At 32.0% G+C, this 26,941-nt stretch overlaps 5 protein-coding genes and 1 long non-coding RNA gene across 15 annotated transcripts in view; 3 read left to right on the plus strand and 3 right to left on the minus strand.

The window, feature by feature from the left end:
• Window positions 1-3,080: 3,080 nt before the first annotated feature.
• Window positions 3,081-3,850, minus strand: LOC149906011 (uncharacterized). Its single transcript, XM_090105017.1, has one exon. The coding sequence runs from the start codon at window positions 3,845-3,847 to the stop codon at window positions 3,131-3,133; it is 717 nt and encodes a 238-aa protein (XP_089961143.1). The 5' UTR covers window positions 3,848-3,850; the 3' UTR covers window positions 3,081-3,130.
• Window positions 3,851-5,884: 2,034 nt separating this feature from the next.
• LOC149906012 (uncharacterized) lies at window positions 5,885-6,600 on the plus strand. Its single transcript, XM_090105145.1, has one exon. It carries the CDS (start codon window positions 5,902-5,904, stop codon window positions 6,598-6,600), a length of 699 nt encoding a protein of 232 aa, XP_089961271.1. The 5' UTR covers window positions 5,885-5,901.
• A 521-nt stretch (window positions 6,601-7,121) lies between these two features.
• LOC149906013 (pescadillo homolog) lies at window positions 7,122-9,753 on the plus strand. The gene is made up of 6 exons (XM_090105211.1): window positions 7,122-7,273; window positions 7,376-7,609; window positions 7,728-8,099; window positions 8,182-8,905; window positions 9,070-9,278; window positions 9,441-9,753. Exons 1-6 carry the CDS (start codon window positions 7,250-7,252, stop codon window positions 9,714-9,716), a joined length of 1,839 nt encoding a protein of 612 aa, XP_089961337.1. The 5' UTR covers window positions 7,122-7,249; the 3' UTR covers window positions 9,717-9,753.
• A 442-nt stretch (window positions 9,754-10,195) lies between these two features.
• pelo (pelota mRNA surveillance and ribosome rescue factor) lies at window positions 10,196-14,448 on the minus strand. The gene is made up of 7 exons (XM_090105212.1): window positions 14,294-14,448; window positions 13,961-14,204; window positions 13,515-13,769; window positions 13,052-13,274; window positions 12,533-12,725; window positions 11,214-11,320; window positions 10,196-10,702 (listed from the first exon to the last, which is right to left on the minus strand). Exons 1-7 carry the CDS (start codon window positions 14,332-14,334, stop codon window positions 10,602-10,604), a joined length of 1,164 nt encoding a protein of 387 aa, XP_089961338.1. The 5' UTR covers window positions 14,335-14,448; the 3' UTR covers window positions 10,196-10,601.
• Window positions 14,449-15,286: 838 nt separating this feature from the next.
• Window positions 15,287-16,681, minus strand: LOC149906015 (uncharacterized). 2 transcript variants are annotated; one of them, XR_016457101.1, is made up of 2 exons: window positions 16,547-16,681; window positions 15,287-16,234 (listed from the first exon to the last, which is right to left on the minus strand). It is a non-coding gene; the product is annotated as an uncharacterized LOC149906015 (long non-coding RNA). The 2 variants fall into 2 exon arrangements; XR_016457100.1 differs by having other exon boundaries at window positions 16,412-16,675.
• Window positions 16,682-18,869: 2,188 nt separating this feature from the next.
• CLIP-190 (Cytoplasmic linker protein 190) overlaps window positions 18,870-26,941 on the plus strand; it is a 42,113-nt gene continuing 34,041 nt past the window's right edge. For 4 of the 9 annotated variants that reach the window (XM_090105588.1, XM_090105589.1, XM_090105590.1 and 1 more), the window contains exon 1: window positions 19,353-19,767. In XM_090105588.1, the coding sequence (XP_089961714.1) occupies window positions 19,533-19,767 (235 nt within the window). In that variant the 5' untranslated portion in view covers window positions 19,353-19,532. Of the gene's footprint in view, window positions 19,172-19,352; window positions 19,768-26,941 lie in introns of those variants that run through there. The other 5 variants (XM_090105585.1, XM_090105586.1, XM_090105583.1 and 2 more) reach the window with 5 other exon arrangements.

Here is a 26,941-nt window from a genome sequence, read left to right on the forward strand (position 1 = left end):
AAACGGTATAAGCATTTATATTAAAATACACAAGTATGAAATCCATTGGTGAAGTACGAAACATCGAAACGTGCCTAAAGTTACACATGAGACAACGTGAACCATTTCGCTTTGGTAAACATTATTGAAGATTAAGTTATGTACACATTTGTTTCAAATAAAAAAATACAACTGATTTATAATAAATTGATTTATATTTTAATTTTATCAAGGTAATGCAATAAATAATAATAAATTTAAATACATAAATAAAATTATTACAGACATAATTACTGTGATATCAAAATTAGATGAGCGATCGGTTAATATTTTTTCTTATTTTTTTTTTGTTATAAGTGCCCATTTTAAGTTATTTCATTAGAATTATATCTTGTTTAATTCGGTCAGGAGATATAAATTATTAAATATACGTATTTAAACGTAAAAAGTTCAAAATTATTTTACTTTTATAGCTTATGTAAACATAGCTTTATAATATGAACCTTTTCGTCAGTTGTGGGATTTTCCTTGTCCCTCATTTAGCAATCAATTTTAATGTTTTAGGTTAAATATATACTTTATATTAAAAAAAGTGTAGCATAAATTAAAATATACATATTGTTTCATTATCAAAGAATGATTACAGGAGTCGCTGAAAATAATCGAGCAGGAAAATATGACTGTAAAAAAGTATACTTAGAATCAAATTATCTGCACATAACTAGAACATTATAATCAACACGTTACATATTTATTTCTATTAGCTTCACATATTATACACCTTACAGAGGATTATGATCATTTATAGATTAAAAAATATACATTTTATTAACACTTTCATAGACCGTGTGTATTTTAATGTTTAAAATTTTTATTTACATAAGTGTTGCAAGGTGGAGCTTTTAAGATAAAATAATAGAGTCAACAACTGCAGCATAAAGGAAACTTTTTACTTAGTTTTTGAGATTAAATTTTCGGTTTGAATAAGTAAGTAGTTAACTAGTCATATTAAAATAGTGTTTAAAAAATAACAACATAATATAATAGTAATCATAAAATATACTAATAGTAATATTTATTACATAGCCAATGCAATTCGGGAGTTCAGGCCGTAGACCAAATCAACTGACATTAGCAGATTTTGTTGTCGACGAATATTTTACTTTCTTTGGCTCTTGGGGATGTTGACTACCCATTTAGTGATAGGAATAACGTACATACAGGTAGGTAATTTGAAAATTATATTTTTCTATTCTCGAACCCTCCACTTTTTTATTAAAGCCAAAAGCACTAAACATAACTGCATGAAGTATTTTTTTATAAATTATATCCATACTAATATTATAAATGCGAAAGTAACTCTGTCTGACTCTGTCTGTCTGTTACTCAATCACGCCTTAACTACTGAACCAATTTGCTTGAAATTTGGTATAGAGATATTTTGATACCCGAGAAAGGACATAGGATAGGTTTTATCCCGGAAATCCTACGGGAACGGGTTTTTATTTGAAAACGCGGGCGAAGCCGCGGGCGGAAAGCTAGTTTCCTATAAAATTATATTACCTAAGCTCTATCTATAGTTTTACGTTCTAAATAAGAATCCCTACAAATGGATACCTGGTCTTCGTCTACTAAAATCATCCTATGTATGGTGGTAAGAAAAATTGTTTGACAAGGATATATTTTTTTAAATATTTTATAAAATATACATACATTGTAATCGAATATTTTGCATACAATCACGTCAATATCAATGATGAATGTTTGTAAAGAGGGCACACGTAATACAGAGTCATCAAAATACCACGACATACACTGTAATCAGCTTATGATTTACTATGTAGTGATGATGATAAGGCATATTATAATATTATTTTATGGAACGATTTAAAATTCTTTAATTTCAATTAACCGATTTTTCGACAGAGTAAATGCACATTAAACAAGGATATTACGACGGACTTTTTTGGAAGGGTTGTTTATACAAAAGAACTAGCGGTCCGCCCCGGCTTCGCCCGTGGTACCTACAAGTTAAAACTATCCTATCTCTCAAGTTGGATCGAACTGCACATGGTGTGCGAATTTTATTATAATCGGTCAAGTGGTTTAGGAGTTCATTGAGGACAAACATTGTGACACGAGATTTATATATATTAAGATGTCTAATTTTTTATGTGTTAGCAATTGCAATATGCTTCCTACAACCACATAATATTATGTACCTACTCATAGGTAATTCCTATTCCCTTGGTTTGGCTCTATCATTCTTGAAAGATAATGAAATATAAGAATCTTTAGTATTCTCTCTTCAATCATATGATGCAATTTTCTTAGAACGTTTCTTAGTAGTTTTGAAAAGAACTCACATACCAAGAATTGATTATGATTGACAATGACTCATACATATCGTAAAAACACCATGACCTCTTTATTATGTTAATTATAAATTGCCCTTATTCAATTTTGTTATCTATTTTAATAGATAACCATAATAAAATATGTTAAACATACATTTGAAAATATATGTTTTCTCGCTACAAAATATGACTCAGTGAATATGTTACCTATTTAGTTCGATTGTATCAATGGCTAGGATGACTCTGTGATCTTTGAATTACCCGTTACTTGTTATTGTTTCTAATCGTTTACACCTTCCCTGTACTACGACAAACATTGTGAACCCAAAATCATCTAAATCGGCCCAGCCGTCCTCGAGCTTTAGCGAGACTAACGAACAACAATTGATTGTCAAACAAATAGATGAAATAATAAAAGATGGAATTAACAATACATCAATATCAAACAAAATCTCTACAAATTTAGGAAAGTAGCATAAGTTAATGATAATAGGTAGCGGTGGCATTTATTTTCATCAAGTGTACTGATACAAATTTTAATAAAAAATTAATACAATTATAAAATTATAATCTCTACAATTTATATCATTTTAACCATAGTTTTGGTATATGTATAATGATATTCTTGAGTGACGAATTTAAGGAAATCCCCATCAAAAATAAAACACAACACAATTTATAGCGCTTTATTGTAATTTATTTATAAAATAAAAGTCGTTTTATTTTTTACTTAATACGTGTTTATTTTATAAAATACGTTTATTTTACTATACTTCTAGCTTAAATTAAGATTTTCACTGATGTCCACCCACGTGGTCTGCTTCAACCGCGCTCACGCCCGCACCCTCACTGTCATGGGTATGTTCCTCGTGGAAACTTCGATGAGGCTCATAGGACATATCCTCAACACCTCGGTATCCATATGGCCCATAACCATAACCCATTTGCGGAGATGGCCTCATCCTTAGAGGCACTATAGAGGGTGAACAGCTGAACAACAGCGGCACATTGCACCCGACGTTCTGAACATTGGAGAACACCCCATAAGCTTGTCCACTTGTGGGGTTCACCAGCTGACCAATGCTGGGCATGCTTGAAGGACTTAATGGAGTTATTTGGTTGATCGATGCTGTTTCTGCTGGATCCATAGCGTTCCTTGATGGGGGTTGATGCTCGTGTTCCTTGTCCGAGTAACTCATTATCTCCTGGTCATTGTGATAGCCTTCGGTTCTGTAATATCCACGTCCGCAGCTGGGAGTCAACGTTTGATAGCCGTAGGTGTAAGGGTTTAAGTAGCTTTGGACAGGCATACCAATTTGATATGGCGTGTATGCTGCAATCGGTGACGATGCCGCTCCGTAGGAGTAATAACCATGCCCATATTTAGACCTTTTATCACGAAGTATTTGTCTATTCAATTCATCTGTATATGTTGGTATTGAAGTTATTATTGTAGGAGCTCCCGCCACTGAAGTGGCGAAAGCGAATACCAAAATCGACACAACCTTCATCGTAGGGTGTAATATAATACTAATGAATTATTAAATGGTATCAATGTAATATTTATATATGTTTACATAAACAATTTTGGCCAAGCGTAGGTACTTAGATTGCATTACTTGTAGGTTGCATTATAATCATATTTTCGATCGGATATTGTTTATGCAACCGTACCTATAACCATACAACGAAATGATTATTTTCTATTCACTATATTTTTTATTCAAATTTCGTTATTAATTTTTCTTTGCCTAACGTTAATTCAGTCACAGAAATAATAATGACTTTTAATATTTTATTTTATGCTTTTTTAAAGAATCGAACCAAGTTTTGGTTACGAGTTAACCATTGTTGTTTTACTATGGACGAGATAAAAGCATTTATTGCTGTATCGTACAATTGCCATCACTCTTTTTACCTTTCAATTAAAATTAATGTTTGCCCAGAAAAATATTCGAACCTCAGATTACAACAATATGACGCAAAAAGTAGGACAACATTTTTATTTCATTTATCAACAACTATATAATAGGATCTCAATTAAAATATAAGAATCATATCTTGTTTGTTTTTATTGCTTCGCTTCGCTTTCATCAATAAATTATAATTTCTTCTATTAATATATTATTTTAATAAATTTACCTACTTCAACTACGAGTCAATATACCTAGCTAAAGTAGAAAATTATAAGTATTAGGTATTCAATAAGAGCAAGTTATTTGAAAACTATGATTAGATTTCAGTTTCTATGAAGTATATATTGTTGTTACTTGTAACATGTGTAAACACTTGACCTAAAATAATTTCTTAGTACCTGCGTACTTATACGAAATGGTCATTTTATACGTAGGTATAGAAATAGATATGTAACCATTGCAAAATTTACTTTTTGCTAACGACATATTTTTCTAGTTACAAGTTACAACATAAATAAATCTAATTTATGCATCTAGATTTCGTAATGAATCTAATACATACATATTTTTACATTACCTATCTTCTTCATGTATGTAATAATATGAACTTTATATTTGAAAATGACTAATGAGAGTAGGTACTGAAAATGTTACCCATAAAACCCACATTCGCTTGTCCTACTTTGATATGAGTTTTATAAACATGTGAAATATTTTTATAATTCTTACCGGGGCAATTTTGAATTGTGACACAATCCTTAGTATATTCGTCTCTCACGTAGCCTGCAGAACAACGGCAACCCACATAGCATTCCCATTTATCAGGACAGAGCGACCTCAAAGGCATTCTCAAAAGTCGAAAGTTAATACATGTTACGGGACACTTCCAGCCGCAAAGGGAAAATTCTTCATTTTTTTGCAAACACACAGAGGTTTTGTAACATGTTCCATATTTGAAAATTAATGTTACTAGTAAAATTTTTGTTTGCATCTATGAACTGGGTCCTAGATGCAACGCGTTAAATCGCAATTTCAATTTTATAGCTTGCTGAGAGTTATGTTTGTGTAACATTATATTTTAATACCTCATACCCTTTACTTGTTTATTTTATGTAATTTTTTTTATTTTGGAAGCTTCCAAACTATTTAACGGATAAAATTATATATATTATCGAACAATCTTTAAACTGTAGAGCTTTTATGACACTATCCGAAACATAAAAATAGAAAAGGAGTTTATTAAAGCAATACGCACAAACAAAAAATATTTATTAGCGATATGCTTAGCGATATGTATTATATTTCGGACTGGAAATAATACATAAGTAGCTTCATAAAACAAAAGATATGTACTTATAGAATTATTTTAAATTTCATACTTTATGACATATTTGTAATTACAATTCAGCGTTTAAGTTATTCTCTATCTTAGCAAAAGTTCGTATATTTTTCCTAAATCTCGTCTTATCGATATTAACGTGATGATCGCTGAATATAGTTTATACAACCGTGTCTTAACTTACATTCTTCATGTGACTTATTAATTATCAATTCACGTTAATCTTTTATCTCAAATAGAAATTAAAGTATAAAAAATGTAACTGCTCTGGATAATTTGTCAATTTGCGCCTCTATCTTAACGCGGAAAGATGTCCAGACTAATAGGAACCATCTTGATTTCCCTAATATTTACATGTGCGAGCAGCCATGTTGCTTGGGAAACACCTAATAGTCTTCAACCAGTGCATGGTCTCTACGTAATGCCCTCAGACGACGGAACCACTGGCGACTTGTACGTAGCAGCCACAGAAGAGAACGGAAGCAAATCTCAATGGCTAACGGATCAACCTGTGAACTTTCTAGCACCCGCCACTGAGAGTCAAGCTGTGCCTCTGCCGTTGACATCAGGCCTAACAACTTCGCCACTGGAAGAGAAATTGAATACTCAAAAACGAGCCGTTCTTGCAACTCCACCCATAAAGTATGCCTATGCGTTATCCACCACGGGCTCCGAAGCAAACACAGTGTTGCCTTACCCTTATACAGCACCATCAGCCGCTAAAACCGAAGAATCTAACCTACCACCTTGTGCTACGGCCACACAGTATTACTCACCATTCCAATATTTCTATCCTCAAATGATGTCAGCTATTGCTAATGCTTTTAATGCTCATAATAAAGAAAACAGTGGAAGTGAGGAGGGTAAAACTTCGAATGTGCCTACAGCCGTATGGCCCCATACTTACGCCTATCCATTTCAATATGTGATGGTGGATCCTAGTGCTTGGGCTAGTCAAATTACAACAGCTCCTACACCGTCCACAACATCAGGAAACAATGAATCGTAAAATAACTCTTAATTTTAATAATTTTAATATAGATAGCTAAGTATCCTGTCTGATTTAAGTTCATATTAATTTATTATATGTATTTGTAATATTTTCTTAATTTATTCCTGAAAATAAATACATTTAATACAACCGATGTTTCTTTTATCCTGTTTACAAAAAAAATAGTAACGTATAGGTAGTGACTCTCCAAATAAAATTTTATTATTATTATTCATGCAATTATCCTGAGGATGTAGTAGAATGACTTAAAATATTTGCTTTTATTAATTTAAGATGTCTATAATACAATTTGATTTTCTGACATAGGTAGGTACTTTAATAAAGTAATGACCAAAACAAAATTGTAGCAAAACCGAACGTAAAAATTAAATTAAGTACGTGGGTGCATAATAATGAAAATAGAATACAAAATTATATTTTTTTTAACCCAAAATTATCAATTATTATTATTAATATTTTTAAGAATGGTAATACATCATGTTCTGCCAAAATATTTCAGAACATATGCAAACGTCATGTGTCATTCTTTTGATTTGAAAACAAGCATGGATGTTCAAGTCCTTGTGTAGTGTGTGAAATAATTAAACAGAAAGAAGTAAAATATTTTCATTTAAACCTTTTATAGTACCTAAAGTTAATAATCAAAATGGTGTCAAAAAAGAAGAAGAAGGTATAACTTTACATTATACATAACATAAATTGAATTTGTATCTCACACGTGTTGAAATGTAAACACATAACCAAAAAATAATAAATTACGTGTTACTTTTAGTATTCATCCGGAGAGGGAGCGCAGTTTATGACTAGGAAAGCAGCCCTTAAGAAGCTACAGTTATCATTGAAAGATTTTCGCCGAATTTGCATACTTAAAGGAATTTACCCTCGCGAACCACGCAATAGAAAAAGGGCTCAAAAAGGCGCTGGTGGCATCAAGACTCTTTATCATACAAAAGACATCAAATTTCTTTTACACGAACCCATAATATGGAAACTCCGAGATTTGAAGGTAAGACTTAAGAATAAACTGAAAATGTTCATAAATTGTGTTGACTTACTTACAATTTACATGTATTTTTAAAATTTTTCACATAGAAATTACGTTATTCGTAACCTTTTGTTTCTAGGTATACCAACAAAAAATTCGCCGTGCGCGATCAATGAGAGAATATGGCAAAATGAGAAAATACTTCCGGGACTATCCAGAAATCAACATCGATCACATTGTAAAAGAAAGATATCCAACATTTGTGGATGCGCTCCGAGATTTAGATGATTGCTTAACCTTATGCTTCTTATTCAGTACTTTTCCTTCATTGAAAAGAGTGCCAAGGGATCAATCATTGCTGTGTCGTCGATTGACAGTGGAATTTATGCATGCAGTGATTGTTGCAAAGGCACTACGGAAAGTATTTATTTCGGTAAAAGGATATTATTATCAAGCTGAACTTGAGGGCCAAACCATTACATGGATTGTTCCACATCACTTCTCTTTCCAGGTACCTTTTTCTTGTTTTCATTCTATATTAATATTTTATTATTAAAAGTTTCTTCTTAATTAACAAATAAATCTTATTACAGCCACAAAGCAAAGATGAGGTTGACTTCAAAATTATGTCAACATTTGTTGAGTTCTATATTATGATGCTGGGATTTGTAAACTTCAAACTGTTCAACTCACTCAACCTTGTATATCCTCCAAAATTGACAGCAGGGTTTTCAGCAGAATCTGAAAAAGACCTTATAGACGAACAAGCATATGTATCAGAAAGAATTGCTGCAATGAATTTATCGTTAGCCAAAGTAGCAGGTGCTAATGAAGTGGAAGAAATCCCAGAGATAGACATATTTGATACAGGTGATAATGATCCACAAAAACTTGAGGAAGCAAAACAAGAGGCAGAGAAAGTAAAAGTATTGAAGACATTGTTCAAAGGATTGAAATTCTTTTTGAATAGAGAAGTCCCTAGAGAGCCTCTTGTGTTTATAATCAGGTGTTTTGGTGGTGAAGTATCCTGGGACAGGGATCACTTTGTTGGTGCCACCTTTGATGAAACAGATGAGTCCATTGCATATCAGATTGTGGACAGACCAAGTATGGATAAACAATATCTATCACGCTATTATGTCCAACCCCAATGGGTGTTTGATAGCGTCAACGCAAGGGCTTTACTCCCCATAAATAAATACCTCATGGGTGCAGTATTACCTCCTCACTTGTCACCATTTATAGACAAAACTAAGGATCAAGTTTACATTCCACCAGAGCAGAGAGCACTCAATGATCCTGAATACAAACCACCAGGTAAGTTGTACAAATTACCTATTAAATTGACTTTCTGGCCATAAAGACAATAAACAGCTATGAAACTGTAGTTATCATTACCAACTTGTCACTTAAAAACAAATCTAGCATATATCTTTTAAACATGTATTATATAACTAATTGTTTTTATTACATTTTTAAAGGTGATGATGATTCTGATGAAGAAGTGGAAGAAGCAAGTGATGAAGACAAAGAAGAGCAAAGTGAACCAGATTCTGATGACAATGCCGAGGAGGCTCTCACAAAGCAATATCAAGCAGAAGTTGCCCAGGACACTTCTGATGATGAGGATGATGATGATGAAGGAGACAACAGTGTAGATCCAGAGAAAAAGAAGATTGCTAAAGAAAAGGTATTCAAAATTTAAATACTTATTAATATGTAATTAATTTTTATTTTTATATTTTTGAAAGCTTGGAAGGTACTCTTTGGTCCCATTTAATTTGGTCTCTATCTGACAATATGAATTTCCTATAATATCAAGGAAAAATGCTTATTTTATTCTATTCAACAGAAAAAGAACATGGCTGTCAAAACAGGAGTGCCACATAAAGAACATCCATATCAAAAGGAGATAGAAGACAAGCAGGCGTTTAGGCTCAGAGAAAAACTGGTAAGAAAGAAGCATAGGAACCTCTACAAGAGTATGAAAGCAGGACAAGAGAAGAGAAAGCAAGAGATTTGGCTGCTGCGCAAAAAGAGGCGTCTACATGACGAAAAAACTAAGGAAGATAAGAAAACTGAAAAACGTAAACAGAAAATGAAAGCGTTAGACGCCGCCTCTGCTTAGTGCGCTTGTCAGAAATAATTAAATTGTAAACAGTAAACATGTGTTTTATTGGAAAAAAAATTACAAAAATATGTATAGAGACATTATATTAGATCAAAATAAGCTTCCTTATGCAAAATACACAATAAGATGCATTTTCCCATAAAATAACTTACTTATATTATCTAGATATTGTTAAAATATCAATTTTCAGCATTATTACAGTGACTACCATGAGTCATATAAAAATGAAAAGTTATTGCAAATATTTTATTGGTTTAGAGTTTAGACAATTTGGACTTCAAGACCAAAATATATAAATTAATTTTAAACCAAAAAAGGAAGAATTGAAATATATAGGCCCTTCGCTCATGGAGCTACTCAAAAATGACTGAACTAATCAGTAATTACGATTACAAATATACTGAATATAAAAATATAGATAATTACTGATTAGTTTAGTCATTTTTGAGTAGCTCCATGAGCGAAGGGCCTTATGTTCAAAAATAATATATTTACATGAAATTACGTGTTGCTAAGAACTTTGCAAATAGAAACCTGCACATTTGCAAACAAATATGATCAACAATCTTACATCAAATGCTACATACAATAAAAATATTTCTCTAACTACATAGTCTTTTACACATTACATGACCAAATCATCTATGGTAGGTACTAGGTACAATTAGTAGCAATAAATTTTAAAATAAGTCAATATTAAAAATTAAATAATCACATGTCTCTAATTAAATGCTCACTTCAAATATAGCAGACAAACTGATGAATTGTATTTATATTAATTCTTAAGCACAACTTTGACTATATGTAACAAATTGAGGCTAAAGGTATATAAAACTATTTCTCTTGAATTCAAGCTATAAAATAACTATTATTATAAATATGTTAATCAGTTTCTGAGTCACTGTTCTCTTCTACATCACTGTCTTCCAGTTCTGCCATTGGAAAACGCAAAATGGCTGCTACTCCTGTTAGCTGATCTAATTCTGAAAGCACAAAAAGAAACCTTCATTTTAACTCCAATCAAATATTTTATTTTACTATAGACAAGATCATGATAAATAAGTAAATAATTGAAATACTTATAAAATCAAAAATGGCAAATTGTTATTAAGTTCAACTCTTATTCCATGTATTATAAAAATGTTGTGTGGTTTTATGAAACCACGGTAAAAGTGAAACTGTTCGAACGGTTCCGAACACTGCTTTGTGTAGCGCATGTCGCGCGACGGTCGGCTGCCGAGTAGGTATACCTACTCGGCAGCCGCGAAACACGCGACATGCGCTACACAGACCAAAAAGTTTGAGACGATGTAATAAAAGTTTCACTTTAAAAACAAAATTTAGGTTGCATAATATGAGGATATTTCCGCAACTCGATGACGAGCGCCTATTTCGCGTGATTTAAGTAATACATAGAACCCAGAATAGAATTTAAGAAAATACTATATTACACCCTGAACTATTTGAATTAGAGAATCAAAAAAAATAACTTACGTTCACCAGATACATGCATACTTGAGAATATCCTGACATCAGCACCATTCTCCCTTGCAGAGTCAACTAATGTAACATATTCTTTTCTTTTCTGTATATCTTGACACCTGCAATAATAATTGTATCATTAGTTCTGTTATTTCGTTAGTTTTTATATAATGATATAGAAATTATCTCGGAATAATAATATATCTTGGCAGTTCATCAATCATTGTGCACTAATGGTTAATTCAATGGTTCTAATTGTCAAAATTTTGCAATTTGCTGCTTGCTCAAATCAATTTAACACGTTCAGTGCCACCGACTCGCCCGGAGAGTCCACGTAAATTTTATTCCAGCGCCGTAGACTCGCCCGTCGAGTTCAATGTGTTTGCTATTTTTTTCCAAAATGCATGTGTATTTTCTGGTTAAAATGATACTGAAGACTAAATATACCCTAATCTAAAGAATTACGTGGTGGGCCGGGTGTGCAGACCCAGTTTATAATCGAAAGAAAATAAACTATTCTGCAATGCCTTGAACTCGCTAGGCGAGTTCACTGACATAGATTCTCAAACTTTTATTAATGAAATATCTATATGTACGGTTGATACTTTAATTTTCATTTTACCAAAAGTCACATTCACTCGTAAAACAACGGCGGATTGTGTTCTACACCTTGCAGGGGCTCGAATTTGGTGTTATTATATAGGCAAAGGTTACCTTATACGCTACTTTATCACGCAATTGCCGACATTTTAAAACTGTACTGTTTTTTAAACTATATTCTTAAAAAGCCCGTATCAAAATGTTTCCGGGTAAAATTGTTTTTTATTTGTTCGAATTGAAAACCCCCTTTTCATAAAAACAATATTAGATATTTAAAATATAACCTCAACAATAACCAGTATTTATAAGATTGAGAGCCACTGCATAAATTACGAAACAAATTTACCTTTTCTTTTTTCTTTAGTGTTTCTTGCCATTTTTATATGTTAAATTACACCGTATGTTAGTTAAACTCTTTTTAATTGCGTTAGACCGTAACGTACACTGTCACGGCCACAAAAATAACAAAACATTGTTTTTACCCTAACGCAATGCCACTGAACTCGCCTGGCGAGTGATTCAATTCGTGTTGCAGCGCCGGGGACTCGCCTAGCGAGTCCAACGTAAAATGTAGGCGGCATCCGAGAAAACATCGTGAAAATCGTAGTGGTAATGAAAGTGTTAAATTACAATAACTAAGCACACAGAAAATAGCATTCTATAGAAATACTTTTTCACTTTATCAAAATTATAGACACTTAATAATGTATAATGTTATAAACTTAACATACCTGAAGAGCTTATCAGAGATCATCAAAGTTTCAATAGCAAGAGCTTCATTGGCTCTCAGCACATCTTTCTTGCCGTAGAAAGCTTTATTTGGTTCCAATTGTAACATTGTATAGAAACTCTCTAATAATTTCACTTCACTGGCTGCTTTTGTGTCTGATATCTTAGCCACCACTGAAGGCTCTTGTAGCACCTCTGTAAAATAAACCAATTTTCAACATCACTCAACACAATACACAATTTTATTACATTGATTATATTATAATAAATGGAAATATTCTACTTTTTTGGCAAAAATTAAGAGCAGAAAATAATGTATTTTTTAAAGTTTATGGTATATTTTATTTGACAAGTACAATTTTGGGGATGAAGGGATCATGTCCTGTGACGCCTCCCTTTGGACCATGCCAGCTTAAGTATATGGTATTCATAACCTAGTTTCATTACATAATACACATCATTTTTTATTACCTTCTACGATATAATGTATGAACTAATATGTTTAGAAACTATAGACAAACCTTTTAATGAATGTTTAAATCCAGAAGAAGCTTTGACAAGCAGAAACTTGGATTTATTCTCAATCAGCAATTTATTATCTGTCTTCACTGCTTGCTGCATCATATAGTCATAGAACTGATCCTTAACAAAGCCAGGCGATGCCACTATTATACACTTTACAACACTAAAATCTATATGCCTTAGGATACCTTGCATTACAGCTTCATAGAACTTAGCGAGTCCCTAAAAATGTTAAATGAATAAGCTAATATTAATTGTTCATTAAAAATTTCAAATTATTAAGGTTATTATATGTTTCTTCTGGTATTTGGTATGGAATGTCTGGAATCAGGTATGGTATAGAGTTACTATAATAACAAGAAGTTTAAGCTAAAAAATATGATATAGATGTAAAAATAATGCTTGTCAAAAGTGATAAAATAATACTTATCTAAATTAGATATGTTATAATTAATAACTAACCTTTTCATGTTGTTGAACAAATCCCTTTCTTTTTCTCGGAATTGTAACATCTATTTTAGATCTCACTAATGTCATTGAAGATGTTATGAGACAAACATGAGCCAGACCTTCCTGCATCACTACTGCCGCAACATCGGCCGAAGTGGCAGGGTCACATGCCATGTCTACTCTTTCCAAAGCAATTGAGTCCCATTGGAGTTTTTTTAAATGAAACTTCCTATTTAGCTCTAAATCTAATGTATGGTATGCACCCATCTGAAATATTATTATTGAAGGTGTTATGTTATTCATTTGTATTAAACACAGTTTTGTAGAGCACAGAGACAGATCACCTATAAGTTCATAAAGAGGAAAGATTGAGTAAAATGTATCTGAATTGTCCCACAAGGAAACATAGGACTTCCATACACATACAGTATCTAAGGATTAGATATGTATACAATTACCTTGACATATTGGTTCTCGACTATATTTCGACCTTTTAACCGTAAAACACATGCTTGGGTATCGAAATCTATATTTTCAACAGAAATCGTGAGAGTAGTCCTAACTCTGCTACTTGTTGATGATCCAGTAGATGATTCATTTTGCACTTTTCGGACTGTGGATGCTGTTACAGAATCTCCTTCTGCGATGAGGTTATATGCATGCCACATATCCTCAGACTCCTCTGGTATGAGCGCAATGCTCCTAAAAGCATGAATATCATTGAAATGTTAGATAGGTCTATAAATTATTAACCAAAACATATTACTTATCTCAAGGAAGTTTCTCCTTACCCGCTGCCATCCTTATCGATATTTTTGTAAACTAACTTCATTTTGTAATCTTTGTTTTTAGCTCAATACGTATTTAAAAATCATCATTTTCCACAATTTACAAATATTGAAGCACGTAAAATTAGTCTTTCCACATTCCTCATATTTGACCAATGACAATTGACAATTGTGAATTGGCAGCAGACGCAGATCGATAGTTGACATTTTACATCAAAAATTATGAAAAATATTTCAGAACGTATGTTTTAAAAAATCTGGACGTACATTTTTTATTCTAAATAATTATTATGTAAATTAGTCTGATTTCTTGTTCTGAAGTGCTCATTTCTTAATTATTCTATAAAATAAATACACATTGAATATTAATAATATACACAGTGAATATTAATTTGCAGCATTACAAAGTATGAAATAAAAAATGGTGATACATTCTATCCACCAAATATATAAACTGTTTCTTCTACTTATAGTAGATAGTTTAGAATTATTGATTTTAAACCTACGTTTTAAACAGTTGCTGCGTTGACAAGCAATTTAAGAAAATATTGCAAATATTGACAATAAACAAACTGAAAAAGCGCGGGAATCTTCGAACGAGCCGGGTGTAATTTTTGATATTTAACTTGAAAAAAATTTAAATTAATGTTCAATTGAGTTTGGCTTTGTATATATCTTTTGTTTCCTATATTTAAACTTGTAAATTAGTGTAGTTAGTAGTTTTTTTATTGGTAAGTCTATTTTATTGTGATTTATAGTATGTAAAAAAATTTTTGCACTTAAATTTTGGCGGGCTGATCGATGAACGATCCTCCCGACCCTATAGCTTCAGGACCAAGTTTCCAACTTGGTCGAAGTAGCTAGTTATATTACGATTCCAAGTATAGAATGTGAAAACGATTTTGCATTAAAAAATAGTTGGGTGGAAAGCACTCCTAAAAAACGCAGGCTAAGGAAACAGGACAGTGATAGCATTGAGCCCAATAAAAAGTCCAATTCTGATGTTACTTTTAATGAATCCTTTAAGAATGATAATAATAATATGAATGAACAATCGGCTTTACCAAATTTACGTTCAGAATACCTATCTACTGACTCCTTCCCTTATATTGTTCATGTTCAGCGTACAGAGTCAACACCTGGCGATGGAACAACATTGCATCCCATTACTTTTGGTCGATTTTTAAAAAATAACAATATTAAAAATATAGTATCTGGTAGTGTTAAAAAAATAGGGAGAAATCGTTGTATTGTAGCATTTTCAACGCCAAAGGATGCTAATGATTTTATTAAAAATAAAAATTTAGAATTAAATAAGCTAAGTGCAAAAATACCAACATTTAACATAAGTCGCATTGGTATTGTTAAAGGAATACCTTCTGAATGGTCCCAAGAGGAAATAATAGAAAATATTTCAACTCCAGCTGGCTGTGGAAAAATTATAAAAGTTAGAAGGATCAATTATAAGGTTATTATTGATGGTTCCATATCTTGGAGACCAACACAATCTGTTGTTCTTACATTTGACGGTCAAGTTCTTCCTGAACGTGTGTATGCCTGTTATAACTCTCTGCCAGTTAATCTTTACATTTTCCCTACCATCCAATGTTTTCAATGCTGTAGATATGGTCATACTAAAAATATATGTCGTTCAAAACCCAGATGTTATAAGTGTGGTCAAGATCATTCTGGCGACACTTGTACAGTCGAAGAAGATTGTGCATCATGTTTGTTATGTTCAGGCTTCCATTTCGCAACTAATAAAATCTGTCCAGAATTTAAACGCCAAAAGGATATTAAAATAAGTATGTCTGAAAAAAATATATCTTACGGGGAAGCAAGTAAACTTTACCCAAATGTATCAAAGTCTTATGGGGATGTATTAATGTCTTCATCTGCTTATTCAACCACAAATAGATTGAATGTAAATAGTTCAAATTCATCCTACAAAAAGACTTATTTTTTAAAACCAAAATTGCCTCCTAAGACTAATAAGGGTTTTGATTAAAATGCTCATAATGCTATTATTAGGGAAGCTCAGATTCCTACGCCTGAAAATGGCTGCGGTTATCAAGTAGCCCCTAATGAATCTGAAACTTCCCAGATAATGGATATAATTACTTTACTAATCAACACTCTATTGAAAAATAACACCCTGAAACCGTCCAACGTTGCCACTTTACATAAAGTAATTGATAGTATATTTAGTAATCATGGATTCCAAAATAATACAGTGGAACTGCAGAAGCGTGATACCTAAAAAGCCAGATCTAATTCCCATAATAAATAAGCACAATCCTTTTTTAATTGCTCTAAAGTCTAAATGAGACTTGGGTATAACCAAATCTCTTCTTTCGAATTCCAATTTCCATTATGTTTGTAACTTAGATTACAAAATAAAAGACAGATGGAGCGTTGCCGAACTAAACCGAATAATTTATCGTCATTTCCATAAAGCTATGTGTGCTGTCATTTCGCCGTTGCACTGTACGTACACGGTGCTTCTGTGTGGGTGTTATGTTACCAGATATTGAAAATTTTCCCAAAATTTTCTCCGACTACGGAAGAAAGAGGGTTATGTTTTTCGAGTGTAGGTATGTATGTATAATATTTCTTTGACACGCCCTGCAGTATAAACTGTTGGATCGATTTTGAGTTGTGACTTATGAGGTGTCATTGCAATCATCTGAATTATGAAGGTAGCTGTGGTGGTAGTGACGTAGGCTACATAAATTATTAGCAGTCATGTTTTAATTTTTATTTTAATATAAATTCGGGTTTTTGATATTATTTTATAATATTGTAAAAATTATTTTATCACCTATCTACTAAAGTTATACATGGACAATATAATTTTATTCAATTTTTATTAAATGAATTAAGTACATTAAATTTATTAAATAAATTACATTAAGTAAAAAAAGTTGAATATGAATATATGAATGCGAATAATAATAAATAGTTTTTAGTCGAGAATGCGGGACATTTTATTTTCATCATATCCATCATGTGTTCACATGAATTAAATCGCAAGCGAAAACGACGCTTTTTATAAAAGTAACAAAAAAATGTATAATGCTTTTTAAAATAATCTAATAATGACCATGAACTTTTATTGCACTATACAAATAATCACATTCACGATCGAAAAATCCAACAGCACTACCCCGAATATCTTTTAACCATTTTACCCCTAAAAATGGCAAATTCATTTTCAAAATACTGGCAGCATACGTTGAAGTTTTGAATTCCTTCGTATTTGTAAAATTATTATTTGTATACAAAATTAAATAAGCCAAATAATCTACAGAAAATCTGTAAAACGATGTTTTATCTTTTTGTTTGTTTTCGGGAACAAGTTTTACAGCGTTTTAATATCACAAGACATCATTTTTTTACTAAAATATCAAACCCCTTTTGACGTATTGCATGACACTAGAATCGCTATAGCACTAGCGGAGGAACGTATTCGTTTTTGATTTCGTATTTTCTTTGACACGGGCGATGAATGATTGACATGCTCCATCTGTATTTTATTTTGTAATCTAAGGTTTGTAATTTGTATTCGTGATGACAGAATTGATGGGTATGGTGGTGCTGCCATACTTATTAAAAAGTCAATACAATTTAAACGTCTAATATTACCAGCGCACAATAATAAATATGTAAATAGTGTTGGCATTAGTTTTAAAAATATTTCAATCATTTCAATTTATATATCCACGGAAATGATAGGGCTGATAGCTTGGCCAAGGATGCAGTGCAGTGTAGAGATATGTAATATATATCCATACATTAACTACTCTCATGATCTCTTAACATTACGGAAACGATTTCTCTTTGAAGCGTGGAATACGGTCTACGGTGGACAGATACAGCATAAGGGAAGGAATTACTATAGAATTCAACCGGTAATCCCCATAGAACCTTGGTTTGTTGGTGTTGAAGCAAATAAATTAGTTATATCTACAATAAGTCGCATGAGAATAGGACATAATATGTGTATTCCTAGTCATTTAGCCAGAATAGACGTATTAAATAGTGAAGTTTGCAAGTGTGGAGAGGATGAGGGAAATATAGACCACATATTTTTCTCTTGCTCTTTATACGATCATTCTTCCTTTTATAATTCATTAATTTCTTCAAATGTTCCTCTTCCTACTCGTATGTCATATCTATTTATGTATCCTAAAAAATATTATAATAATATATACTATCTACTTTTATATTTAAGAATAACGTCAAATTGTAATGTTTTTTAGTTTATATTTAATCTATTTAGTTTATGTAAATAATATGTATTAGTATAATGTAACTTGCATTAATTTTGGCCTAACTCTTCTGATCACCTTGAAAAATATCGTACTATCCTATTTTCCCGTGTATGGATTCCCTACCTTTTACTTGACACTGGCAAATAGTTTTAGCTTCTTGCCATAACAGAAAAAAAAAAAAAAAAAAAAAATAAACAAACTATATCTTGTCAAATTCATCCTATTACCGAACGAAACTATTCATAATTTCACCAAGCAATGTAGATGTAAATAACGTTAAATGCGATTGAGACAAATGCAGCAATGTATTCTTAAGTTGCGTCTTGTGTTGTAATTTTTCATGTCGTGTGATCTTCGTAAGTAGTTTAGTGAATGTAATGGTAAATAAATTATTTTACTCTAATGGACAGTAGTTTAATTGGTGCTTATAATCTATTCGATATTAAAAACACGTGAACAATATTTAAAAACAAGTGGAGTGTTAAAGTATGTAAAATGTGTTTTGTGAAGTGATAACGTCAAGCTCAGCTGGTCCAACGAGCGGTAAAATTTTTGCGACTTTTTCTTAAATCTCTGTAGCTCCTTTTCGCTCTATTTCTTCAGCGAGGTATGCAGTAATTTGTTATTTTCTTTGGGGTTGGTCGGTATCTAATATAAATAACCAAACAAAGTAAATTTCATTTATGATAATATCAAATTTACCATGGGGTAATATTGTTATTAAAACAATGAAATTGCAAAAATCGTAGTATTAATTTATTTACTTTTGCATGATGGCCGTGATCCAGATTACACGTCCTCTACGTGCGCGGGAACTTGTGATATTTTTAGTTTATTAGTCGCGTCGTATGTTTTCAATGTTTCGGTCGCATATTCTATTATAGGTAACCGAATTATACACGTTTTCAGTCATGTAATCATGATTTCGTAAGCATAAAAAAGTTGAAAGTGAAAAAAGTGCATCAAGAATGAATGAAAATAATGAACCGACTATGGAAGCCGGAGGGGTTCCACCGGCGCCGTCGTCAGCCTCATCCGATACGGCTTCAACGATAAGCACTGCTACGTCAACAATGCCAAGATCTGAAGCCTCACGACCCACAACATTTTCGAAGCCATCTGGTCTGAAACCACCGAGTAAAATTGGCCGACTCTGCTCGAATGCTGCACCTAAGCCAGCAGTTCCTATTTCACCGAGAGCTGGTAAGTTTTTGCATTAACATTTTTTAATCTGCTTTTGTTTTTCATAGCAGTCAGCGTAAATTAGTTTGCTTGATTTTTTTTAAATTTAATTTGACTTCTGTAGTTTTCAAATCATAATATTCTTTACAAACTGCAATTGACAACTTCTTAAGTGAATGTAAACAATATTAAACTGATTCAGATAATTTTATATTATCAAATTACCAAAAGTACTTGAGATTTAATAGAAATCCATTTTTCAAATATAATTCCTGTAAAATTGAAGCTTTGTCCTTGTTTTGTGTAATATGTATGTATGGATATGGAAAAAGCTGGTGCTTATGTTTCTGTTTTAAAAAAATGTATGTTTTATCATAAGATTCATCTTCATCGTTGGTACCATAAAGTATAATTGACCGTACAAATATTGTTTTTTTTTAATTATTAGTTCATCAATTCTTAGCAACACATAAAAGTAAATAGGAATAGTACTATGTATCAAGTTCTTTTTGAAATATAAATGTGGTATATTTTGATTTTTATCCATATCTTAAACATTTTTTTTTTACATTTATTTACATGCAGTCTTAACTCTTATCTGTTTTGATATAGCCATAACACACTTTACAATTTATATCTTATGTATATCATGAAATGCTTTAGATAAAAAAAAATGTACACATACTTCTATTGGGCATCTCCAAAAATCTATTTGAAACTATGCCAACTAAAGATCATCACAAAAAAGAAAATTCTGTGCATAAATTAATTTTACTTAAATGCAAAATAATGATGATAGGAATAGTTTTATCCAAAAAATGATTGACAATCTTATGCTCGGATAGCAACACGGTAGCTATTTGAATAAAATAAATAAAATAAGAATTATTAAAAATTTCATACAATTACATACCATAATACCAATAATATTAGAATTACATGAAAAAATGATATGGTTCTAAGAATATTTCAACTTACATCACCTTGCTTATAATAAATATCTGATGCATAAGATGATCTCAGCCTAGCCATTGACCATTCTAAAGGACAAGTTGCAAACAAGAATATTTAAAAGAGGCGTAAATTTATTCATCAAATCAGGTTTTCAATCGTTATTTTATGGGTGTATTTGAATTCGAACTATAAAATAAAATGTTTAACCGAATTGGGTAAAGTCGAAACTTCTTATTTTATTTTAACGATCACGTCTCAAAATGGTGGTTATCTTTTATTTATTTGTAAGTGGCGACTATCGAATTTCACCCGCAGTTATTCACAACAAGTAATTTGCTTCGGTTTGTGCGCATCGATCGCTAGTATTCGATTCGATGCAGTAACACGATTTCTCTCCAATGTGCGTGATAAAAACTCTTATTCAGTAGAAATATTATTTCTTTAACCCTCCAGCGGTCGCGCGCGGTCTCTGAGTCCGCAACGAACTTGTTTTAGTCAATATACTGAAACTGTAAACAATAGACGCTTGCGCTTCCGTGATACCTTCGAGGGGGTGAGGTAGCACCTCTCAGTAGCCCTGTGACATTCGTCGCATGTACACGTGCTTTCTTATTTGTGTTTGCGGTCTCAGATTCCGCGCGCGACCGATTGTGTTCCAGAACAATCCAGTGCAATTAAACCGAAGCCGATATAAATATTTCTGAAAATGACCAAGGAGGATCGTCTTCAAACCAAGTTTTACGTGTCGCAGGTCGTTGTTACTATTGCGATAGGAAAAGAACCGCAAAACAAAGTATAGTTGTTTCAAATGTGGAAAACACATGTGTCTAGAACATGTGATTGTTATATGCCGAGAATGTTCATTTCCAGTAGATACATATTATGGACACTAATGACGAATAGTTTATTATAGTTATTCTAAACAAAAATTAGTCGTTTTTAGGTATGTTTTCTTTATTTCATTTTATAATAATTTAGATTATTCTAGAACTTTACATGTCATTTTAGAGTTCCTATTACACAGTGCCAATTGATGATGAATGTGATTTATTTCTAAGATAATTAAAGTCAAGTTTATAAGTTGTTAATTGTAAAAAAGAAAATTCCATTTTGTTTTGTTTAATGTTGATTTATAACGGTGATTTCCACCCAGAGTCAAAAATTTTGAGTTTTTATAGACCTTTGTTCTATCAAGTACAAATAAAAGAAGTAATGAGTAATTAAGTTGTTTTTATTTTATTTCACATGTTTAAGACCTCTTTTAATTATGTGCTATACAATAAGTCGAAATATTCATTTGTTTTCCCAAACGAGACACTTAAATTTGCGGAATCACAGACCGCGCGCGACTGCTTGTGTTCGGCGCAAGGGTGCGACCGCTGAAAGGTTAAATACCTTTGAGCAACATATAGCTCATAGCTAACTAGCGATAATGTTATTATTGTCAATTAAGTAACAGTTTTGCATGATGATTAATAAACACGATATATTATGCAAAATTTACATGTCGGTATTACTTTATCGTCAACGTCAGTATTTGTTATTATCTCAGTGTATCATGAATATTTGCGATAAAGAATCTTACTTAAATCGGTTATAATCTACGCAAATTTTTTTATCTTTTCATCAAAAGCAGTATAGGAGTTCGTCTGTAATTGAGTAAAAAACGTATATAACAGGTTTAATAATGACTTCACTCGATTAAGTTTATTAAACGTATAACACTTTCGAAACAATGATCCGGTTTGAAACGAAAGCAAGCACTTGTTTACTGTTTTTTTTAAGTTCACTGCAATCTATTGGCAAAAAATTACATCCTGTTCTGCTCTAGCCAATACCGGTTCTCGATACGGCCTTCGTTATGTTATTTACATAACTATTGGTACCGTTACTTCATCTCAGTTATGAGGAAGTGAACTGTAAAGGCTGATAATAGCTGTTATTAGAGTTGCATCGAACTAATGCATACCCAAATAATCTTTGGGGGAGGCCTATGTCCTGCAGTGGACGTCTTAAAAGGCTGGAACGGAACGGAACGGAATGCATACCCAAACGAAAGTATGTGGTGCAGACTTCAGTGTCGCAGGAGTAAACATAGAATTCCTTTCCGTTTTCGATGTAGCAATATAAGAATACGAAAGGCTTAACTAGATACGTGATGGCAAATGTTGATAGGCGACGATCGTTACGGTGTGTGAGCCATCAACCCCTTCTGCCCTATTTACTCGACCGAGACATATTTGCATCGTACAGTGCAATGCACTCAATAGCTACTAGAGCAGAGTAGGGAACTGTAGTGCTTACCTATGTAGGTATTATAACTGCATATTATTATAGGTTTAGGTACTTAGTTATATAATATTATTATTTATCACTTTTGGAATTCATCTGTTCATATAGGCTTAATAGGTATGTTCTACGAACTAAGTACCCTTTTATCATATTTCAACACGGGTTTCGAAAGCCCTCTCAAGATTCCTTGAAGTCTATTCCACCTTGAAGCAGATAGTTTTTAATTATTTAAGAAATTTAATTGAAATTCCACGAAGAAACAAAGTTATTTCATATTTAAAAATGCTCGTAATTTCTCAAGATATATTTCTATGCATTTACTTAATTACTGCATCTTTAGCACACGGCTTCATTCGCGTAGTTTTCGGATAACTAAATAAATATGCGTTCTTCTCTTCATCTAAAATCGCTGCGAATAGTTGTTTCTTTGGGCTCTGCAACGTGGCTTGTCATTTTATTAAAGGCACTTTCACCACAACTAACCATGACGATACGAAGATTTTACAAGCTCATGTATCAAATATGAATGGTCGTGAAAATCATTGAATAGTTCATAATGCAAAGTGAGATGACGCCGCGAAATGCGAATCCAATATGAAATTACACCAATTAACGATGTTCAGCCATAGTCTGGACTTTCTTTTATTTTTTATATCCCATAGAAACTAAGAAATTAACGTTACAAATGAAGTCAGTTTTTTCTATGTTGGAATTGCTGTTAAATAAAATTGCAATGCGAAGAAACAACAAGCTATGTTGGATTAAAGTTGGAACATACGGTAGACATATCAATAGGAGCTTAATCAAATTTAAAGCTCAGACTTCGTTTTACTTATCTTGTGACTGCAGGCCGTAACTAACAACACTAAATGGCATCTCGACCTAATTAATGTCTGCTGATGAAGCAAGCACGAGCTATGCTTTAAGATAAACATCTCGATAATATCTTGTCACATACACGTAACACGATTACATTAAAAATTTGTGAACAGTATTGCTACTGACTTCTTAACGTGACGCACCTTTTATTGATTTAGCTTCTAAAATAACACAACGAGTTTTCTTACAAGCTTACCCTTTTTACCTTTTCAAGGGTGAACTTCCAAAGTTTTTTTTCTCTTAATCCTTCTAAGCGTGTGATACGAGTTGTGCGTTAATATTATGTTTGTCGGTTAGTTATGAAGTAAATTTTAATTTCGCACGCTATGATTTTAGATACCTATTGTATGTGGAATTCTCATAGGATGTAATCCTACTGAGATCTGCTACTTCCTCGCAGAATAACAACAGGTCGGCAACTGTTTCAATCACTATTGCGGATGCTTATGGGCGTTTTTGTCGCCTACCATCAGGTGATACGTCTAGCCGTATTCGTTAAAATTATTTTGTTTGCAGATACGTTAACCGCTTGAACTATAGGTACTATAGGTATAGATATCAGTTCTATGAATACCGTCACAAATATAATACAGTGCTCGGCGATCCCAATAAACTAACAATGTTTAAGATTTTACATCTCTTATAAATATATAGAAATAAATGCTTTACAATACATATTTGCGCAAACACAGACTTCCTACTCAATCAAAGTTTTAATTTAACGGTCCCTTTCATCGAAATTAAATAATGAGCCGTTTATTTTCCTTTTCAAATTAATTATTTACCAAGGCTGGAACAAAGAAAATATTCAATAGTAGGTACTAGTCACATTATTGCAATCTAAAATAACATTTCTATGTCGCGTCTATTTGTGGTAGACTTTAATATAAGGGCAATAGGTGAAGGTGATCTAACAATGAGAAATACGATCGATGACAATACTTTACAACTGAATTTATGTTTTATTATAATATAAGTTGGTGCATCTGATACATAAAGAACGATTTAAAAAATACATCTTTATAACAAGGGTATTAAAAATTCAATCAATTTCAATAAAAAATAGACTCTTTCCATTTGATTAGAATTCTGGTAATGTAATGTATCTTAAATGAATTATATAAAAAGAAAGCATCAGCTTTAAAAAAAGTAATTCAATACCCATACATGCAAATGGCGTTCTATATTGATTAAAATATCTCTTGCTATTCAAATAGCTGGCCGCTCATCGAGATAAATTAAATCAAATACGGTCTAATAATTACGAATTTCTTCTAAATGTTACTTGTGCGAAGTTGAATACGAGACCAGTCATACAGAACATGTGATTGCATTTATGTTTAGTGCCGAAACTAATCTAGTATTGCATGTAGATAACCTTGAGGTTAAACGCGAACATTTCGCTTTACGACATAAAAATATAACACAATTTTAAGTACAGGAATAATTTAAGGAATAAATTTAGGTTAAAGTTAAGGCAGTGTATTATAGGGCGACCGACCATTTAAGACTATATCCCAATTAATGACGATTATTTTAAAATGCGAGTTCTCATAAAAAAAGAACGAAATACAAACGAAAAAAATATTAAACAATAGAAGGATAAATAAAATAGCAGAGAAATATGTAGGTCTAAGGTCTTTCCACACAATTTTTATAGATTTTGCGTTGCGATAGATCGGACCTTTGAGACAAATATAAACTTTTTATCGTAAAGAATAACTTGAAGGGGATGAAACAGAGGGTGGATTTTATAACGAAAAAGAGAGAACGAGAAATAATGCCAGCATGAAAATTAGTAATTTTATACATATATTCACAATGATCATATCTATACTAATATTATAAAGCTGAAAAATTTGTTTGTTTGAACGCGCTAATCTCAGAAACTACTGGTCCGATTTGTAAAATTATTTCGGTGTTAGATAGCCCAGTTAGATAGCATTTATCGAGGAAGGCTATAGGCTATAATATTATATCATGACGCTAAGACCAACAGGAGCGGAGCAATGCGGGTGAAACCGCGCGCCACAACTTAATCCATTAATAATTTATCATAATCTGTTGATAGCATCATAATATCAGTTGTATAAGAGCGTAACCTATTTTCTGCTATTTTTAAAGTGGATCAGTTGCAATCAAGCGTGGTGTGTATCGTAATAGAAATGTTATTTATTTATCGTGTATAAATAAATATATTAGGAATAAATGTTATACATTTGTAAAGGGCCAATAATTATTCAATTTGGATATCCCACACAGCATCGTTGTTAATAACTTTACATTACGATTGCATGCTTAGAGGTTAATTGAAATAGACATTATATAGTCACAACAATAAATTATCGTAACATTAACATACATGTTGATGTTGGTCGAAATAAATATGTTTACATATTAAAGTTTAAACAAACAATATAATAATATTTATATAATTAAAGTAAATAAATGAAATCAATAGATTGGCAAGGTGCATCTAAGATACAAATAATAGGTATCTAAACTAATCATATTTTGTAATATGTATTGGAATATAAATTAAAAAAAAAATACTTAAAGAAAATTTGTACCTCCCTAAATAAACCATTATGTATTCCCTGTCAATTCTATCTGAATGACTATTCCCACCGGAAAAAAAACAAGTCAGCCCAGAAACCTTATAGCTTACACTAGTTCTAGTGATAAAATTAATTTCTAATTTGTTTTCAAATATACTCTAGTCTCTATCTAATCTTATATCTAATCAGCGTTTAGAAAGCCATTTAAATCTTATATAATTTAACGTTAACTATAGGCAGTTAATTAGTCACTATCATTTATGTTTATATATTTACTTGTATGTTTATGCGCATAATGCAGTATTTTACATAAAATGTACATAGCAGATGTAATAAAAAGTTAATTGTATTGTTTTACGATAAGGAGCGGTGAAAACCCTGGAACTAAAGATACTGTGGATAATCTGCGTCCTTCCTTCCCAGTCCTAACACATAGTTACCATTCCGGGATAACGTATTTACGTTATACGATATTATTTATTTCGCAATTTAACGAAAAATAAAATACAGTT

The sequence above is a fragment of the Colias eurytheme genome, chromosome 9 (genome assembly GCF_061535395.1).
Source record: "Colias eurytheme isolate Ceu_HAF_F1 chromosome 9, ilColEury1 Martin Lab GWU primary, whole genome shotgun sequence".
NCBI lineage: Eukaryota > Metazoa > Arthropoda > Insecta > Lepidoptera > Pieridae > Colias > Colias eurytheme.

What these genes read in the sequence shown, in the direction of transcription:
- LOC149906011 (XM_090105017.1), bottom strand. Translation starts at nt 3,847, where the DNA reads ATGAAGGTTGTGTCGATTTTGGTATTCGCTTTCGCCACTTCAGTGGCG.
- LOC149906012 (XM_090105145.1), top strand. Translation starts at nt 5,902, where the DNA reads ATGTCCAGACTAATAGGAACCATCTTGATTTCCCTAATATTTACATGT.
- pelo (XM_090105212.1), bottom strand. Translation starts at nt 14,334, where the DNA reads ATGAAGTTAGTTTACAAAAATATCGATAAGGATGGCAGCGG. An exon ending in TTGTTCAACAACATGAAAAG is followed by an intron (nt 13,275 to 13,514) that starts GTTAGTTATTAA and finishes TAACATTTTTAG; the next exon opens with GGACTCGCTAAGTTCTATGA. An exon ending in ATCTCTGATAAGCTCTTCAG is followed by an intron (nt 11,321 to 12,532) that starts GTATGTTAAGTT and finishes TTATTATTGCAG; the next exon opens with GTGTCAAGATATACAGAAAA.
- LOC149906013 (XM_090105211.1), top strand. Translation starts at nt 7,250, where the DNA reads ATGGTGTCAAAAAAGAAGAAGAAG. An exon ending in GGAAACTCCGAGATTTGAAG is followed by an intron (nt 7,610 to 7,727) that starts GTAAGACTTAAG and finishes TTTTGTTTCTAG; the next exon opens with GTATACCAACAAAAAATTCG. An exon ending in AGAAGATTGCTAAAGAAAAG is followed by an intron (nt 9,279 to 9,440) that starts GTATTCAAAATT and finishes TCTATTCAACAG; the next exon opens with AAAAAGAACATGGCTGTCAA.